Source organism: Physeter macrocephalus, chromosome 14 (genome assembly GCF_002837175.3).
Source record: "Physeter macrocephalus isolate SW-GA chromosome 14, ASM283717v5, whole genome shotgun sequence".
Taxonomy (NCBI): domain Eukaryota; kingdom Metazoa; phylum Chordata; class Mammalia; order Artiodactyla; family Physeteridae; genus Physeter; species Physeter macrocephalus.
The window spans coordinates 73,854,855-73,875,147 of NC_041227.1; the positions used below are offsets into that span (position 1 = coordinate 73,854,855).

General features: G+C 40.7%; 1 protein-coding gene across 1 annotated transcript in view; it reads right to left on the reverse strand.

The window, feature by feature from the left end:
• Nucleotides 1–5,056: 5,056 nt before the first annotated feature.
• The window catches only part of STYXL1 (serine/threonine/tyrosine interacting like 1), a 53,411-nt gene continuing 38,174 nt past the window's right edge, over nucleotides 5,057–20,293 (reverse strand). The window contains exons 7-10 of the mRNA XM_028498667.2: nucleotides 17,865–18,010; nucleotides 9,265–9,362; nucleotides 7,559–7,671; nucleotides 5,057–5,098 (exon numbers count right to left, since the gene is read on the reverse strand). Of these exons, the coding sequence (XP_028354468.1) occupies nucleotides 5,057–5,098; nucleotides 7,559–7,671; nucleotides 9,265–9,362; nucleotides 17,865–18,010 (399 nt within the window). The remainder of the gene's footprint in view (nucleotides 5,099–7,558; nucleotides 7,672–9,264; nucleotides 9,363–17,864; nucleotides 18,011–20,293) is intronic.

The following is a 20,293-nucleotide window of genomic DNA, read 5'->3' on the forward strand; positions in this document are numbered from 1 at the left end:
ATGCAAATCAAAACTACAATGCTATACTTCCTCAAACTGATTACAGTGGTACTATAAAAGGAAAGAAAAAAAGGAAGGAAGGAAGGAAGGAAGAAAACAACTGTTGGCAAGTATGTGGAGGAATTAGAACCCTTGTGCACTGTTGATGGAATGTATTAGATGGTACAGCAACTATGGAAAACAGTATGGAGAGCCCCCCAAAAAATTAAAATTAGAACTACCACATGACCCAGTAATTCGTCTACTGGGTATATACCCAAAAGAGTTGAAGGCAGCGTCTCAAAGAGATATTTGCACAACCATGTTCACAGCAGCATTATTCATAATGGCTAAAACGTGGAAGCAATCCAAGTGTCCATCAATAAATAAATGGATAAGCAAAATGTGGTATATACGCACAAGGGAATATTATTAGCCTTAAGAAGGAAGGAAATTTTGACATATGCTACAACATGGTTAAACCTTGAGAACATTATGCTAAGTGTAATAAGCCATTCATGAAAAAACAAATACTTTATGATTCCACTTATATGATGTACTTAGTGTAGTCAAAATTATAAAGACAGAAAGAAGAATGGTGTACCATGGGCTGGGGGAGGGGAGAATAAGGAGTTATTGTTTAATAAATATAGAGTTTCAGTTTTACAAGATGAAAAGAGTTACAGGGCTAGGTGGTGGTGATGGCTGCACATTATGAATGTATTTAATACCACTGAATTATATTCTTAAAAAAATGGTTAACCTGGTGGCGCAGTGGTTAAGAATCTGCCTGCCAATGCAGGGGACATTGGTTCCAGCCCTGGTCCAGGAAGATCCCACATGCCGCGGAGCAACTAAGCCCGTGCACCACAACTACTGAGCCTGCGCTCTAGAGCCCGCAAGCCACAACTACTGAGCCCTTGTGCCACAACTACTGAAGACCACATGCCTAGAGCCTGTGCTCCGCAACAAGAGAAGTCACTGCAATGAGAAGCCCACGCACTGCAACAAAGAGTAGCAACCGCTCACCACATCTAGAGAAAGCCCGCATGCACAGCAACAAAGACCCAATGCAGCCAAAAAAATAAATTTATTTTTTAAAAATTATATTAAAAATGGTTAAGACAGTAAATTTTATGTTATGTACGTTTTAATGCAATAAAAAAGAGAAAAAAACTACAAGATACCACCTCACGCCCATTAGGATGGCGACTATTTAAAAAATAAAGAAAAGAATAAGTGTTGGTGAGGAAATGGAGAATTTGGAACCTTATGTACTATGTATGGGAATGTAAAATGGTGCAGCTGCTATGGAAAACAGTGGTTCCTCAACAAAGTAAAAACAGAATTACCATATGATCTAGAAATTCCATTCTGGGTCTATACCCAAAAGAATTGAAAGCAAGTGGCCAGTGGGGCTTGTGTTCATGGGTTTAACAGGACAGTAGTAGTAATAATAATAATAATCCAGTTCTTAACTGGATTATCAGCCCAGGGCTAAGTGCAAAGAAAGCATACAGAAACACCCTTTTTCCATTCTTCCCCTGAAAGAGATATATTTTCGTACTTTAAAAATTGCTGCCTGAGGGTCTGGCTTCCAACCAGCCTGAATCTAGGTGCAGACTGAGATCCTTCCCTTTGGAAGACTGACAAGTCTTGGCACACCCTCAACTACTGGGAACCACTAAGAACAAAGTAGGCTGCTTGCACAATCACAAAGGTGTGAGAGATAACAAAAAGATAGGGAAGGGTTGGACAATGCAGTTCATCTCTTACATGAGACTGTTCCTTCAACACTAGGAGAGGTGGCTGTTTTATCTAATGCAGAGAAACCAACACAGAGGGTTAAGGAAAATGAAGAAACATAGGCATATGTTCCAAATGAAACAAAAAGAGAAACCCTCACGAAAACACTTTAATGAAATGGAGATAAGTGATTTACCTGACAAAAGTTCAAAATAACAGTCATAAAGATGCTCACCAAGGTCAGAAGAATGCCTGAACAAAGTGAGAAGCTCAACTAAGAGAGAGAAAATATAAGGAAGTACAAAATAAAAGTCTCAGAGCATGCAATAACTGAACTGAAAAATACAACAGAAGGAAAAAAAATACAATAGAAGGATTCAACAGCAGATTAGATGAAGCAGAAGGCTCAGCAAACTCAAAGACAGTAGAACTCATCCATTCAGAGCAGCAAAAGGAACGAATAATTAAAAGCAGTGAAGATATTGAAAAAGAATATATACGTGTATAACTGAATCACTCTGCTGTACACCTGAGACTAACACAACATTGTTAAACAACTATACTCCAATATAAAAGTTTAAAATTAAATTTTAAAAATCAGTGAAGATAGATTAAGGGACTTAAGGGACATCAAAAGGACCAATATTCACATAATAGAGATCCCACAGGAGAAGAGAAAGAGGAAGGGACAGAAAACTTATTTGAATAAATAAAGGCTGAAAACCTCCTTATCCTGGGGAAGGAAACAAACTTCCAGATTCAGGAAGTCCAGAGAATCCAAACAAGATGAACCCAGAGAAACCCACACCAAGACATTATACTAAAATTGTCAAAGTTAAAGACGAGGAAAGACTCTTAAAAGCAACAAGAGAAAAACAACTCGGGAACCCCCATAAGACTGTCAGCAGATTTCTCAGCAGAAACTTTGCAGGCCAGGAGGGAGTGGCATAATATATTCAAAGGGCTGAAAGAAAAAAATTGCCGACCAAAAATTGCTTTACACCTGGCAAAGTTGTCCTCCTTCAAAACTGAAGGAGAGGTAGAGAGTTTTTCAGACAAGCAAAAGCTGAAGAAGTTCATCACCGCTAGGCCTTGCAAGAAATGTTAAAGGGACTTCTTTAAGCTGAAATAAAAGGGCAGTAATTAGTAACAAGAAAACATATGAAACTATAAATCTCATTGGTAAAGGTAAATATATAGTAAAATTCAAAATAATCTAATGTAAAAGTGGTGGTTTAATAACCTCAGATGTATGGACACACAGACTGAAAGTGAAGGGATGGAAGAAGATATTCTATGCAAATGGAAACCAAAAGAAAGCTGGGTTAGCTATATTTATTCAGACAAAAATAGACTTTAAGACAAAGACTGTAGTAGACACAAAAGTAGGTCACTATAAAGGGGTCAATCCAACAAGAGAATATAACACTTATAAATATTTACGTACCCAATATAGGAGCATCTAATTATACAAAGCAAATATTAATAGTCCTAAAGGGAGAAGTAGACAGCAATATAATAATAGTGGGCTTTAATACCCCACTTTCATCAATGGATAGATCATTCAGAAAGAAAATCAGTAAGGAAACACTGGACTTAAACTACACATGGACTTAACAGACATTTACAGAACACTCCATCCAAAAGCAGCAGAATACACTTTCTCTCAAGTGCAGATGGAACATTCTCCTGTATAGACCATATATTAGACCACAAAACAAGTGTTAATAAATTTAAGTTTAAAATCATATCAAGTGGACTTCCCTGGTGGCACAGTGGCTAAGAATCCACCTGCCAATGCAGAGGACATGGGTTCAAGCCCTAGTCTGGGAAGATCCCACATTGCCACAGAGCAACTAAGCCCGCGTGCCACAACTACTGAGCCTGCGCTCTAGAGCCCACAAGCCACAACTACTGAGCCCGCGTGGTGACACAACTACTGAAGCCCGCCCACCTAGAGCCCATGCTCCACAACGAGAAGCCACCGCAATAAGAAGCCTGCGCACCGCGATGAAGAGTAGCCCCCGCTTGCCACAACTAGAGAAAGCTGTGCACAGCAACAAAGACCCAGTGCAGCCATAAATTAATTATTTAAAATGTAAAAAAAAATTTTTTTTAATCATATCAAGCATCTCTTCTAATCACAATGGTATGAAACTAGAAATCAATTACAAGAAGAAAACTGAAAAATTCACAAGTATGTGAAAAGTAAAGAACATACTACTTAACAACTAATGGGTTGAAGAAGAATTCAAACAAGAACTCAAAAAATATCTTGAGACATATTAAATGCAAATATAACATACCAAAACTTATGAGATGCAACAAAAGCAGTTCTAAAAGGGAAGTTCATAGCAATAAGTGCCTACATTAAAAATAAGAAAGATGTCAAATAAATTACCTAACCTTACACCTCAAAGAACTAGAAAAAGAACAAACTAAGCCTAAAGTGAACAGAAGGAAGGAAATAACAAAGATCAGTGGGGAAATAAATGAAATAGAGACTTAAAAGACAACAGAAAAGATCAATGAAACTACGAGCTAGTTTTTTGAAAAGTAAAACAAAATAGACAAAGCTTTAGCTAGATTCACCAAGAAAAAAGGGAGAGGACTCAAATAAATAATACCAGAAATGAAAGAGGAGACATTAAACTGATACCACCGAAATACAAAAGATAGTAAGAAATCAGACAACCTAGAAGAAATGGATAAATTCCTAGAAACACACAACTTACCAGGACTTAGCCATGAAGAAATAAGAAAATCTGAACAGACCAGTTACTAGCAAAGAGATTGAAGCAGTAATCAAAAACCTCCCTCCAAGAAAAAGTCCAGGACCACATGGCTTCACTGGCAAATTCTACCAAGCATTTGAACAAGAATTAATACCAATCCTTCTCAAATTCTTCCAAAAAACAGAAGAGGAGGGAACACTCCCAAATTCATTCTATGAGGCCAGCATTACCCTGACACCAAAACCAGACAAGGACACCACAAGAAAAGAAAACTACAGGCCAATATCACTGATGAAAATAAATACAAAATCCTCAACAAAATTTTAGCAAACTGAATTCAATAATACATTAAAAGGATCACACACCATGGTCAAGTGGGATTTGTTCCAGGGATGTATGGATGGTTCAACATCTGCAAAACAATCAATGTGATACATCAAATTAACAAAATGAAAGATAAAAACCATATGATCATCTCAAGAGATGCAGAAAAAGCATATGACAATATTCAACATTGATGAACATAAATACAAAATCCTCAACAAAATTTTAGCAAACTGAATTCAACAATACATTAAAAGGATCACACACCATGGTCAAGTGGGATTTGTTCCAGGGATGTATGGATGGTTCAACATCTGCAAAACAATCAATGTGATACATCAAATTAACAAAATGAAAGATAAAAACCATATGATCATCTCAAGAGATGCAGAAAAAGCATATGACAATATTCAACATTGATTTATGATAAAAATTCTCAACTAAGTGTGTACAGAGGGAATGTACCTTAACGTAACAAAGGCCATATACGTACGACAAGCTGACAGCTAACATCATACTCAACGGTGAAAAGTTGGAAGCTTTTCCTCTAAGATCAAGAACAAGACAAGGATGCCTACTCTCACCACATTTATTCAACATAGTATTTCAAGTCCTAGACAGAGTAAGAAAAAGATATCCAAATCAGAAAGGAAGAAGTAAAACTGTCTCTCTTTACATACAACATATATATAGAAAACGCTAAAGACTTCACAAAAAAACTGTTAGAATAAACAAATTCAGTAAAGTTACAAACGGGAGAGGCCACAACAGAGGGAGGCCCGCGTACAACAACAACAACAACAACAACAACAAAAAAAAAATCATCTATTAAAAAAAAAAAAAAAAACCATATGATCATCTCAAGAGATGCAGAAAAAGCATATGACAATATTCAACATTGATTTATGATAAAAATTCTCAACTAAGTGTGTACAGAGGGAATGTACCTTAACATAACAAAGGCCATATACGTACGACAAGCTGACAGCTAACATCATACTCAACAGTGAAAAGTTGGAAGCTTTTCCTCTAAGATCAAGAACAAGACAAGGATGCCTACTCTCACCACATTTATTCAACATAGTATTTCAAGTCCTAGACAGAGTAAGAAAAAGATATCCAAATCAGAAAGGAAGAAGTAAAACTGTCTCTCTTTACATACAACATATATATAGAAAACGCTAAAGACTTCACAAAAAAACTGTTAGAATAAACAAATTCAGTAAAGTTACAGGATACAAAATCAATATACAAAAATCAGCTGTGTTTCTATATACTGATAATAAACTATCAGAAATAGGAATTAAGAAAATAATCCCAATTGCATCAAAAAGAGTAAAATACCTAGGAATAAATTTAACCAAGGAGGTGAAAGACTTGTACACTGAAAACTATGACACTGATGAAAGAAATTAAAGAAGACACAAATAAATAGAAAGATATTCCATGCTCATGGATTGGAGGAATATTGTTAGAATGTCCATACTACCTAAAGCAATCTACAGATTGAACACAATCCCTATCAAAATCCCAATGGTATCTTTCAGAGAAATAGAATAAACAATCCTAAAACTTGTATGGAATGACAAGACCCCAGATAGCCAAAGCAAACTTGAGGAAGAAGAACAAAGCTAGAGTCATCACGCTTCCTGATTTCAAACTATATTACAAAGCTATAGTAATCAAAGCAGTATGGTATTGGCATAAAATATATACACATAGATGAATGGAATAGAACAGAGATCCCAGAAATAAGCCCATACATATATGGTCAATTAATTTAGGACAAAGGAGCTAATAATATGCAATGACGAAAGAACGGTCTCTTCAATAAGTAGTGCTAGGAAAACTGGACAGTCACATGCAAAAGAATGAAACTGGTGGGAATTCCCTGGCGGTCCAGTGGTTAGGACTCCGTGCTTCCACTGCCAGGGGCTCAGGTTCAATCCCTGGTTGGGGAACTAAGATCCCGCAAGCCGCAGAGTGCGGCCAAAAAAAAAAAAGAAACTGGACCACTATCTTACACCATACACAAAAATCAATTCAAAATGGATTAAAGGCTCAAATGGAAGACCTGAAATCATAAAACTACTAGAAGAAAACATAAGTGGTAAATTCCTTGACATCAATCTGATGGTAACTTTGGATTTGACACCAAAAGCAAAGGCAACAAAAGCAAAAATAAACAAGTGGGACTACATCAAACTAAAAGGTTTCTGCACAGCAAAGGAAACCATCAACAAAATGAAACGGCAACCTAAGAAATGGGAGAAAATATCTTCAAATCATGTAGCTGATAATGGGTTAATACCCAAAATATATAACGAACTCATACAACTCAATAGCAAAAAAACAAAAAATCTGATTTTTAAAAGGGCCAAGATTCTGAATAGACATTTTTCCAAAGAAGACATACAGATGGCCAACAGGTACATGGCAACAGCCAAAATGCACCTCCCCTGGAGAACCCTGAACAGACACGGGTCCACAGACTGACAGCATTGGGGGACACACAGATGGTGCTGCAGGCCACAGCCTTGGCCAGCCTGAGTCCCTGGGCCTGCCCTGTGTGCCCAGCCTCAGGTCTCTAACCCAGATCTCGGGTTCCTTCCCTTTGATGTGGTATGCTGGGTAAAGCCCTGGACTTGGGGCTCCCCTCCCTGACCCTTCCCTCCCAAACCCCCCACCCCCAATTAAGGCCCCAAGTCGGTGCTGGAGACCCATTCCTCTGAGGTGCAGCTCTGACCCCACCTCCTGGACCAGGGAATACATACCTTCAGGGTCTGCTCATTTCGGTGCATAAGGTAGGCCAAGATGGCCGCACAGCTGCGACTGATGCCCATGGTGGAAAAGACCAGGATGACAGAGCCAAGCTCCAGGTGAACTTCTGCAAATGGAAGGAAAGGTGTAAGGTTGTGCGTGGCCCCCTTCCTTGTGGGTCTGTAAGATGACTGGCCTCAGTGGGTCCAAGAGTAGGTTCAGAACCAGCACACCATGGTCTAGGCAAGTCACATGACATCTCTAGGATACTGTTTCATTGCCTGGCAAATGGGGATCCTCAGACCTAGCTGGCACTTCAAGAGAATCACGCCTGGGCATTCAGCATTATCATGCAAAAGCCTTTTCTGGGCTATGCAGCTTCCATCCCAGGAAGGTCTGCTACCAGTTGACCTCCCCAGGTGGGGATAAAAGGACTATACCCCAAGGGCACTTGGGTGCTGACAGAGGCAGTGTAGCCTGGATGTGAATCACAACCAGTAAGTACTGGCTGTCGGGCTTGGGCACTCTAACCCACAATTTCCTCATCTGGAAAATGTGATAACAGTATACTACCTACCTGATAATATTTTGCACTGTGCTTAGCCCAGTGCCTGGCACACAAGTGTCAGCTAACCACACTCAATAATGCCCCTGGGGCTGTCAATCTCACCCAGTGAGGGGTGGGAAGGAAATCTAAGCTGGCATCTTAGGCTGGTTGGTAACCCCCAAGAACTGAAGATAAAAATACCAAGTGCAAAATCGCAGACTATCAGAGCTGGAGGATGACTCAGATGATTAAGGCCAACTGCCTCATTGCATGAATAAGGAACCTGAGGCACAGAGAAGTTAAGGGTTGGCTCAGAGCCACCCAGTGAGGTGGGGCTGGAGAGGGGGCTTCTTTGGGCCACAGGGCTCTGCCACCCCATGATGGGACCCAGGGAAAGTCTCAGTCTCAGCTCCTAGGCAAGTGATAGTTAAAACCTCCCAGAAAAATAAAGGATGTCTGGGCCAAAATGCCTTTCTCAGGCTGGGGGCTGTGTTGGTGCTGAGCAGGCCGTCCTGGGGTGGGCCTCTAACCGGACACAACCTTGCTCTCTCCAGGGATCTTGCTCTCCTTAAGATGACTGAAAACTCCACCCCCAGTGAGGCAAGCGGCTGGTTGGCACTGCTGTGTGTGGTAGGAGAACAGAAGGGGCACTGGGCCCACACACCGGGGACCATGGAATTCAGAGATGGACGGGCTCTGGAGTCTTCCTTCTACCCCACCACACTGACCAGATAGGAGGGCCGGGACAGAGTGAGATTCACCTGCAGGTCACCAGAGCCTAGCCCAGAGCAGGCCTTCATGAACATATGCACCCAGGATGGGCCAGCACCCTCATTTCACAATGATGCCAAGACTGGAGCTTGGCCAGGCATGAAAGGGCATAGCGATCCAGCAAGGGCCAGAACACAGGGCACTCAATCCACAGTCTGGGGCTCCCATTTGGCCCCACTGCTCCCAAGGTAAACGCGTGGCTGCCCATATTGCCAAGGACCCCCCGGGAGGCAGGCTTGTCCCGGGGCTTGGCCACACCTGGCTGGGCATGTGCTGGGCCCTGCCCTTTTTCTCCTGAGTGCTGGGAGTGGCAGTCAGCAATAGGCATGTGGATGAGGTACCACAGCCCCTCTGCTCCCTGGGCACAGACCAGTTGCTGCCTGGTTAAAGAATGCTCCTTACCAATGAAGTGACAGAGGTGGCGTAAAAAGGGTGTGATGTTGGCTTCCAGGGAATCTTCTATCTGGATGTGCAGAAGCTTGTCGGCGTCACCTACAAAACTAAATGGAAGAAAAGCACAGGTAATCAGGCAAACTCACACAGAGCCCTACTGTGGCATCCTTCACCCACAGCAATGGGATCATAGGGGAAGGAGGCTGAACTAGCATCGGGGAGATATGGGCAAATAAATGAACCCCTCTCAAAAAAACAGCACTTACCTCATAGGGGTGTTGTGTAGATTAAGTCAATTAATCTATGTAAAGCATTCAGCAATCTGCTTGGCACACGGTAGTGCCCAATAAATGTGACATTATTATTATTAAACAAACCTGATGCGTTCCTAGAATACAGTGAAGATAGTGAGGGTGGAAAGGAATATGTAATGAAACTGCTATGTTAAATGGAGAAAGCAAGGTGAGAAGGATGGAGAGTGGTGGGCCTGCTATTTTAGACAGGATGGTCATGGAAGGCTTTACTGAGGAGGTAACATTTGGGCAGAGGTTTAAAGGAGGTAACAGAACAAGCCAGGCAGTTATATGAGGAAAGAGTGTTCCAGGTAGAGAATACAAGTGCAAAGGCCCTGAGGGCAGTATGTTTCATATGTTTGAGAAACAATAGGGAGATCAGAGTGGCTAGAGCTTTACGAACAAGGGGGAAAGAGGAGGGAGATGAGGCATGTGGCATGTTTAATGAGAAGATGCCCGCAAGGAGCTTGGCACAATGCCTAGTGTGCAGTGAGCACTTGGTAAATGTTATTTATGAAGACTATGGCCTACTGGTGACATTCATTCACTGTGGTATGCAGAAAGTTGCAGTAGATTCAGAAATGAAAATATCCTGGTTTAGTTTCTGCATGAGCACTTGCTGTGACAAATACAAGCGCAATTCACCCTGCATTCATTCATTCGTCCATCCATCCTTCCCTTCCCCCTCATCCCTCTCTCCCTCCCCACCTGACCACCCATCCACCATCCATTCATCCATCTATCCCCAACCATTCATTCTTTCCTCAGATTCTTACTCAAAGCGTATTGTGTGCCAGACCTTGAGCTGGACCCTAGTGTACACAAGATGAATCAAATAGGGCCCCTCCCAGCTTCAAGGAGCTCCCAGTCTGATGGGGGAGGCAGGCACATAAACAAATGGCCCCAATCCAACTGGTTATGTTTTAGGATAAAGACCTGCACGTGCTACTGAAGAGGAAGGGCAGGGAAAAGTTGAGGGAGCTGGAGAAAGCCTTACAATGGAGGAGACATCTGGGTGGAGAAGACTGAAGCATACAAGGTTAATATATACAAATCAACTGGATTTCTATATACTAGCAACAATCAGAAATTTAAATTTTATTTGATTTTTCTTGGCTATGCCACACAGTTTGCGGGATCTTAGTTCCCCGACCAGGGACTGAATCCAGGCCCCAGGAGTGAAAGCGCGGAGTCCTAACCACCAGCGAATTCCCAAGAAATTTATAATTTAAATATACCATTTATAATCACATCAAAAATATCAAATACTTAGGAAGAAATCTGCTACAAGATGTGCAAGAACTGTACACTGAAAACTATAAAACACTGCTGAAAGAAACCAAAGAGCAAAGTAAACAGAAAGATAGACCATGTTAATGAATCAGGAGAGTCAACATTTTTAAGATGTCAATTCTTCACAAATTGCCCTATGGAACCCATTCAGTCCCAGTCCAAATTCCAACAAGCTTCTGTATAGAAACTGACAAGTTGATTCTAAAATTTATATGGAAATTCAAAGGAAACAACTTTGAAAAACAACAACAAAATTAGAGGACTAACACTACCTGACTTCAAGATTTATTATAAAGCTACAGTAATCAACAGTGTGGAACTGATAATAAGGTCCTACTGTATAGCACAGGGAACTATATTGAATATCCTGTGATAAACCATAACAGAAAAGAATATGAAAAAGAACATATATCTATAACTGAGTCACTTTGCTGTACAGCAGAAATTAACACAACATTGTAAATCAACTATACTTTTTTAAAAATTAATCATTTAATTTATTTATCTTGGCTGTGTTGGGTCTTCGTTGCTGCGCGCAGGCTTTCTCTAGTTGCGGCAAGTGGGGGCTACTCTTCATTGCAGTGCGCGGGCTTCTCATTGCAGTGGCTTCTCTTGCTGCAGAGCACGGGCTCTAGGCGCGTGGGCTTCAGTAGTTGCAGCATGTGTGCTCAGTAGTCGTGGCTCACGGGCTCTAGAGCACAGGCTCAGTAGTTGTGGCGCACAGGCTTAGTTGCTCTGCGGCATGTGGGATCTTCCTGGACCAGGGATCGAACCCATGTTCCCTGCACTGGCAGGCGGATTCTCAACCACTGTGCCACCAGGGAAGCCCCAATCAACTATACTTTAATAAAAAATTTTTTTAAAGAGAAAAACAAGTGTGGGAAACTGGTATAAAGAAAAACATAGATCAATGAAAAAGAACAAAGGATCCAGATATAATCCTGTACACGTATGGTCAACTGATTTTCAACAAAGGCATCAAAGCAATTCAACAGGAAAAGGATCACCTTTTCAACAGTGATGACTTCCACATGCAAAACAATGAACTTTGTTCCATATCAGGCACCATGTACAAAAACTGATTTCAAAATGTATCACAAGGGACTTCCCTGGTGGTCCAGTGGGTAAGACTCCGCGCTCCCATTGCAGGGGGTGCAGGTTCGACCCCTGGTGGGGGAAATAGATCCTGCATGCATGCCACAACTAAGAAGTCCACATGCCACAACTAAGACCCGGAGCAGCCAACATAAATAAATATTTTTTTTAAAATGTATCGTAAAACGTGAAGGTTAAAACTACAAAATTTTTAGAAGAAAATATAGGAGAAAATCTTTGCATAATTCAAGTGTCCGTATATGCATGGGTCTGTGTTTGGATTCCATTTTGCTCCACTGGTTTATTTTTCTATCCTGCACCAATATCACAATGCCTTACTTGCTGTGGTTTTTTTTAAGTCTTGGTATCTGGTCAAGTAAATTTTCCCATTTGTTGTTATTCACTATTCAGCTATTGTTGCCCTTTGTATTTCCATATAAAATTTAAAATTACTGTATCAATTTTCACAAATCCATTGGAATTTTATTGGCATTCCATTGAATCTATAGATCAACTGGGCAAGAATCAACATCTTTACAAAATTGATTCTTCTAATCCACAACTACGGTATATCCTGTTTATTCAGGTGATCTTTACTAACATCCTCTAGCTATTCAGATAATCTTTAGTAATTCACAGTAATGCTGTATACTTTTCTGTGTAGAGATCTTGCACATCCTTCAATAGGTATAATCCTAGATATTTAATATTTTTGTCCTATTGTAAATTATATGCTTTTAAAATTTCAGCAAACTTATTTAAGTCCAATAATTTATCTGCAGGTTGTTTTGGCTTTTCTGTGTATACAATTAGACTGTCTGTGTATAATGAAAGGTTTTTTTTCCCTTTTGATTCCTATTTTATTTCTTTTACTTGCCATATTTCACCAACTAGAACCTCCAGTACAATGTTAAATAGAAGTGGTGATAGTTGCATCTTTGTCTTGTTCCCAGGCTCAGAGGGAAAACATTCAACATATCATTGTGATGTTTGCTATAGAGATTTTTGTAGAATTTTATTTTTAGATCAAAGAAGTTCCCTTCTATTCCCAGTTTGCTAAGATTTTTTAAAATCATGAATGTATGGTGAATATTATCAAATGCTTTCACTGCATTTACTGAGATAATCCTGATTTTTCCTCTACATTATCAATATGGTAAATTACATGGATGGATTTTTCGGTGCTAAAACCACCTTGCATCCTTGGAATAAACCCAATTTAGTCATCATGCGTTATCCTTCTTATATATCTCTGTATTCAACGTGCTAATATTTTACTTTAGGATATTTACATCTACTTGCATGAAGAAAATTAGCCTATAATTTTCCTGTATTATAATGTCTTTCTCAGGTTATGAAATCAGAGTTTATGCTGGTCTCATATGACAAGGTGAAAATCATTCCTCTTTTTTATTCTTAAAAAAAAATTTAATATTGGGTTTATTTCCTACTTAAATATTAGGTAGAATTCATCACTGAAGCTATCTAGACCTGGAGTATTCTCTATGAAAAATTTATTAGTTATTGATGCCAATAAAATTTTCTATTTTGTCTGATGTCAGGTTTGATAGGTTGTATTTTTTTGTTCAATACATCTAAATTATGTTTATCACAATAAAGTTTTTATAATACCCTCAAGATATTTTTTATATCTGTAGGATATGGTAGAATCCCCTTTTACAGATGGTTATTTGTGCTTTCTCTCTTTTTTGCCAAGGGTTTATCAAATTTATTATTTTTGTAAAACTATTTTGACTTTCTAGATCCTATTTTATTGTTTCTAGTTCATTTTATCTGCTTTTATTATTCCTTCCTTCCTTATTTGAGTTTAGTTTGCTGTTTCTTTGGAAATTTCTTGAGATAAATGCTTAACTAGTTGATTTTTAGCCTTTCTTCTTTTCAATAGATGCATTTAAAGCTATAAATTTCCCTCTAAGCACAGCTTAGCTACATTCCACAAGTTCTGATATATTCTATTTTCATTATCATATAGTTGAAACTATTTCGTAATTTCCATTGTGAGTTCTTTTTTGATCCATGAGCTGTTTTAAAATTTATTTCTAAGCTTCTAGGAATTTCCTAGTCATATTTTCAAATTATTGCTTTCTACATTAATTCCACAGTGGTTGAAAGCCCACTCTATATGATTTGAATCTCCTGAAATTGGTTGAATCTTGTTTTAGGGACTATCGTATTGTCAGTTTTTATAAATCTATTTCTTTTTAAGTAAGCATTGGTAGCTTGAGTCTTTTGAAGAAATTGTTAATTTTTCAAACGTATTGGCATAAAGTTGCTCATAATCTTCCAAATTATTCTATTTTTAATTAAAAATTTTATTGAGATCAGTGTAGATGATCATTTATAGTTTTTATCAAATTTGGAAAATTTTGGCCATTGTTTCTTCAAACATGTTTTCTGTCTCCCCATTCTCCTTTCCTTTGGAGATTGTAATTACACATGTTAGGCCACCTGAAGCAGTCTCAGTCTCACTGAAATTCTAGTTTCTTTTTTTAAGTCTTTTTCTTCTCTGTTTCATTTTGTATACTTCTATTGCTGTCTCCAAATTCAGCAACCTTTTCTTCCACAGTGTCTAATCTTTTAGTTCCATCCAGTATATTTTTCATCCCAGACTGTACTTTTCATCCCTAATATAGGGCTAAGTTTTTCCTCACTACTGAAGCAGTAGTCTTCTGAGTACTCTGTTTGATGCACTGTATATTGTGAGTTTTGTTTAATCTGACTGGAAACACAAACTACTCCTGGCCCCACATAATCTCTGGGGATTGTACCACCTGTTGATTTCTATTGGTTTTTCTCCCTGCCTTGAGTAGTTTTCTCACATGCATGTGCTTATAAGTACTTAGCTGAAGACACAGGAGGACTCTCGGCAGATGTCCAGAGTCTTTCTTTATACTCAGCTCTCCATTCTCCATGCAGGTCTCCTGCAAATTCTAGCCAACTCGACAGCTCTGAGTCCTCAACTCTGAACCCTCAACTCAGAAAGAATAATAGGATCTGTGTTGGCCCCCTCCCTGTACTATGACCTGCAAACAATCTCCAAGCAATAAGCCGGTTCGATTGTGGAGCTCACCTTTTTTTTTTTCCTCTCAGGAATCATTGTCCTGTGCTGTTGGCCATTGTCTGAAAAAACCTTGTTTTAGATGCTTTGTCTGAGTATTTTTAGTTGTTTAAGGTGGGGTTGTAAATCTGGTGCCAGTTACTCCATCATGGCCAGAAATGGAAATTCTTCTCACTTACATTCTTTTTATTTTTGGCTGCACTGGGGCTTCATTGCTGCACGTGGGCTTTCTCTAGTTGCAGTGAGCAGGGGCTACTCTTCATTGCAGTGTGTGGGCTTCTCATTGCAGCGGTTTCTCTTGTTGCGGAGCACAGGCTCTAGGCGCATGGGCTTCAGTAGTTGTGGCACGTGGACTCAGTAGTCATGGCACACGGACTCAGTAGTTGTGGCTTGCGGGCCGTAGAGCGCAGGCTCAGTAGTTGTGGCGCACGGGCTTAGTTGCTCCGTGGCACGTGGGATTCTTCCTGGACCAGGGCTCAAACCCGTGTCCCCCGCATGGGCAGGCAGATTCTTAACCACTGTGCCGCCAGGGAAATCCTCTCACTTACATTATAGAGGGATATATTCTCTGGGTACAAAATTGTGGGTTGGCAGTTATTTTCTTTCAGTGCTTTAATATTCTATTATTTATTGCTGGGTAACAAAATGTCCTAATACTCAGTGGCTTAAAACAATAAAAATTTATTATCTATCAATTTCTATGGATCAGGAATCTGGGAGCAGCTTATTTGGGTACCACTGGCTTAAAATCTCTCATAAAGTTATAGACAAGCTGTTGTCATCTGGTCTCATCTGAAGGCTCAATTAGAAGCTAATTCACATGACTGTTGGCAGGATTCTGTTTCTCACAGGCTTTTTGACTGAGGGCCTCAGTTCATCGCTAGCTGTTGGCTGAAGACTGTCAGGTCCTTGCCATGTGGACCTCTCCATAGGACAGCTCACTGCATGGTAGCTGATTTCCTTCAGAATGAGTGAGCAAGAGAGAGTGAGCAATACTGATGCCACAGTCTTTCTGTGACCCAATATCAGAAGTGACAGCCCATCACTTTTGCTTTATTCTATCCATTAGCACACACATAAGTAAATCTAGCCCACATTCAATGCTGTGAATGGTAGGAGGTGGGGAATCACCAGAAAGGCTACCGACTACAAAGACACATTCCATATTTCCTTCTAGTTGCAGTGATTTCTGTTGATGAGTCAGCTGTCAGTCTAATTATTGCTCCTTTGAAAGTAATGTCTTACTTCTCTGTTTCTTTTATTTTCTAAAATTAATTAAGTCGTTTTTTTGGCTGCATTGGGTCTTTGTTGCTGCATGCGGGCTTTTCTCTGGTTGCGGCGAGCAGGGGCTACTCTTCGTTGCGGTGTGTGGGCTTCTCATTGAGGGGGCTTCTCTTGTTGTGGAGCATGGGCTCTAGGCACGTGGGCTTCAGTAGCTGTGACACACAGGCTCAGTAGCTGTCACTCGTGGGCTCTGGAGCGCAGGCTCAGTAGTTGTGGCGCATGGGCTTAGTTGCTTGGCAGCATGTGGGATCTTCCCAGACCAGGGCCCAAACCTGTGTCCCCTGCATTGGCAGGCGGATTCTTAACCACTGCGCCACCAGGGAAGCCCTCTGCTTCTTTTAATATGTTCTCTCTTTCTTTGGTTTTCAGCAGTCTCACTAAGTGCCTAATGCGATTTTCTTTAGATTTATTGATTTTTATATAGTATTTTTTATTACCAGATGCCTTACTGAATTCTTGTGTTATTTATATAAATTCTCTCTGAGCTGGATTTTATTAGCTTTGATCAGGAGCTAGAAGAGGTAGGTTGTACAGTGTGGGGCCTTGGTGATCATGACTGGACACAGCTGGGAAAACACAAGCTGACAAGCAAGGCTGTGCAGAACTTTCCTGCTCTTTGAACAATGATGAGTGAGGGTGTGTGTGTGCCTGTGTATGTATGTTCCTAGCACCAAGGAAAATCTGAGGCATAAAGGTTGCTGTATCAAATGTTTCTGTCCTCTCAAAATTCATATGTTGAGGGCTTCCCTGGTGGCGCAGTGGTTGAGGGTCCGCCTGCCGATGCAGGGGACACGGGTTTGTGCCCCGGTCCGGGAGGATCCCACATGCCGTGGAGCGGCTGGGCCCGTGGGCCATGGCCGCTGGGCCTGCGCCTCTGAGCCTGTGCTCCGCAATGGGAGAGGCCGCAGCAGTGAGAGGCCCGCGTACAGCAAAAAAAAAAAAAAAAAAAAAAAAATCAAATGTTGAAACCTAATCCCCAAAGTGATAGTATTTGGAGGTGGGGATTTGGGGAGGTAATTAGGTCATGAGGATAGAAATTGAAACCCTTATGAGTGGGATTAGTGCCTTTATAAAAGGGACCCTAGAGAGCTTTGCCCCTTCTGCCACATGAGGATGCCATCTATGAACCAGAAAGCAGGCCTTCATCCGACGCTGAATCTGCCAGTGCCTTAATCTTGGACTTCCCGGCCTCCACACCATGAGAAATTCCGTTGTTCATAAGCCACCGGTCTACAGTATTCTGTTACAGCAGCCCAGATGGACCAAGAGAGGGGTCACTTCTCAGAGGGCCTGAGTTAAGTACCAAGAAAGTATTATTTTTGGTAAGACTTAAGTATGGGATATGGGGCAAGTGTGGGGTCTCAGTCAGGGGCAGAGGATGCCATGGCCTTGCCAGGCAATGAAGTGCAGGCCAGGAATAGATGAAAATAAATGCAGACCCTACTCCAGTGTATGCTGACTTCTAAAAGCCCTTTCAATCTGTCAGCGCATGCCACTAGGAATCTTATATAAATAAATGATACTAATATAAAAAAAAACAAAAAAACAATGGTGTTTCTACTTACAACGGCCCTGTCTCCATGGAGACGTTGACATGTGCTTTGATTTTCAAATCCTTCTGAATTTTAGGGTCGCAGGCTTGCCTGAAATTTCCCAGGTAGATCCTGCCTGGCATTATCTCAACAGGGTACGGTTGGAAGGCATCCAGTTCCTGAGGTGGAGAAGGAGAAAGGCTGCTATGATAATAATCCCCAGAGAAGAAGTTGTTTTTGTTTCGTCTCTTGAAATGTGGCTCAGCAAACAAGCTTAGAAAGACAAACTGGGACAATGAATGAGACTGACCCAATGTTCATTGTGGCACTATTTACAGTAGCTAAAACATGGAAGCAACCTAAATGTCCATCGACAGAGGAGCGGATAAAGAAGATGTGGTACATATAACACATGGAATATTACTCAGCCATAAAAAAGAATGAAATAATGCCCTTTGCAGCAATGTGGACGGACATAGAGATTATCATACTAAGTGAAGTCAGACAGAGAAAGACAAATATCATATGATATCACTTATATGTGGAATCTAAAAAGGTGATACAAACGAACTTATTTACAAAATGGAAACGAAGTAAGTCAGACAGAGAAAGACAAATATCATATGATATCACTTATATGTGGAATCTAAAAAGGTGATACAAACGAACTTATTTACAAAATGGAAACAGACTCATAGACATAGAAAACAAACTTCTGGTTACCAAAGGGGAAAGGTAGAGGGGGGAAGGATAAATTAGGAGGTTGGGATTAACATATACACACTACTATATATAAAATAGATAATCAACAAGGCCCTACTGAATAGCACAGAGAACTCTGCTCAGTATTCTGTAATAACCTATATGGGAAAAGAATCTAAAAAAGAATGGATATATGTGTATGAATAACTGAACCACTTTGCTGCTGTACACCTGAGACTAACACAGCATTGTAAATCAGCTATATCCCAATATAAAATAAAAATTAAATTTAAAAAATTAAAAACAGGGACTTCCCTGGTGCTCCAGTGGTAGAGAATCCACCTTCCAATGCAAGGGACACGAGTTCGATCCCTGGTCAGGGAACTAAGATCCCACGTGCTGCAGGGCAACTAAGCACAAGCACCACAACTACTGAGCTGACACACCTCAATGAGAGAGCCTGTGTGCCACAAACTACAGAGCTTATGCACTCTGGAACCCGCGCACCACAACTACAGAGCCCACATGCCCTGGAGCCTGCAGGCCACAACTAGAGAGAAGCCCGCGCGCCGCAACGAACAGCCCACGCCCCAACGAAAGACCCCTCATGCCTCAACGAAGATCCCACATGCCGCAACTAAGACCCGACACAGCCAAAAGTAAATAAATTAATTAATAATAAATAAAGCTTTTTAAAAAAATTAAAAACAAAACTACCCTTTGATCCAGCAATCCCACTTTTGGTATATATCTAAGGAAATGAAATCACCATCTTGAAGACATATCTGCACGTGCCCCGCCCCCCCCAGGATCATTTGAGCATTATTCACAAAAGACATAGAATGACCTAAGTGTCCATCAATGGATGAAGGGATAAAGAAAATATGGCATATATATATACAATGGAATACTGTTCAGCCATAAAGAAGAAGGAAATCCTGTCATTTGTGACAACATGAATGGACCTTGAGGCCATTGTGCCAAGAGAATAAGTCAGAAAAAAAAACAAATATTGCATGATCTCACTCAGGTAGAATCTAAAAAAGTGAAAGTCGGGACTTCCCTGGCAGTCCAGTGGTTAAGACTCCACACTCTCAATTCAGGGGGCACAGGTTCTACTGGTCAGGGAACTAAGATCCCACATGCCACACGGCGTAGCCAAAAATAATAATAATAATAATAAAATAATAAAATAAAATAAGAATAAAAAAGCGAAACTCATGAAAACAAAGAGTAGAGTGGTGGTTGCCAGGGGCTGTGGGGGTGAGGGAAATGGGGAGATGTTGGTCACGGTTCTAAACTTCCAGATATAAGGCAAATAAGTTCTGGGGATCTAACGTACCACAGGGTGACTACAGTTAACAACACAGGGCTTCCCTAGTGGCACAGTGGTTAAGAATTCGCCTGCCAATGCAAGGGACACAGGTTCGAGCCCTGGTCCGGGAAGATCCCACATGCTGCGGAGCAACTAAGCCCTTGCGCCACAACTGCTGAGCCTGCGCTCTAGAGCCCGCAAACCACAACTACGGAAGCCCGCGGGCCTAGAGCCCATGCTCTGCAACATGAGAAGCCACTGCGATGAGAAGCCCGCGCACCGCAACGAAGAGTAGCCCCCACTTGCCGCAACCAGAGAAAGCCCACGCACAGCAACGAAGACCCAACGCAGCCACAAATAAATAATTAAATTTATTTTTAAAAAAAAATACAGTATTATGTACTTGAAAGTTGCTAAGAAAGTACATCTTAAATGTTCTCATCTC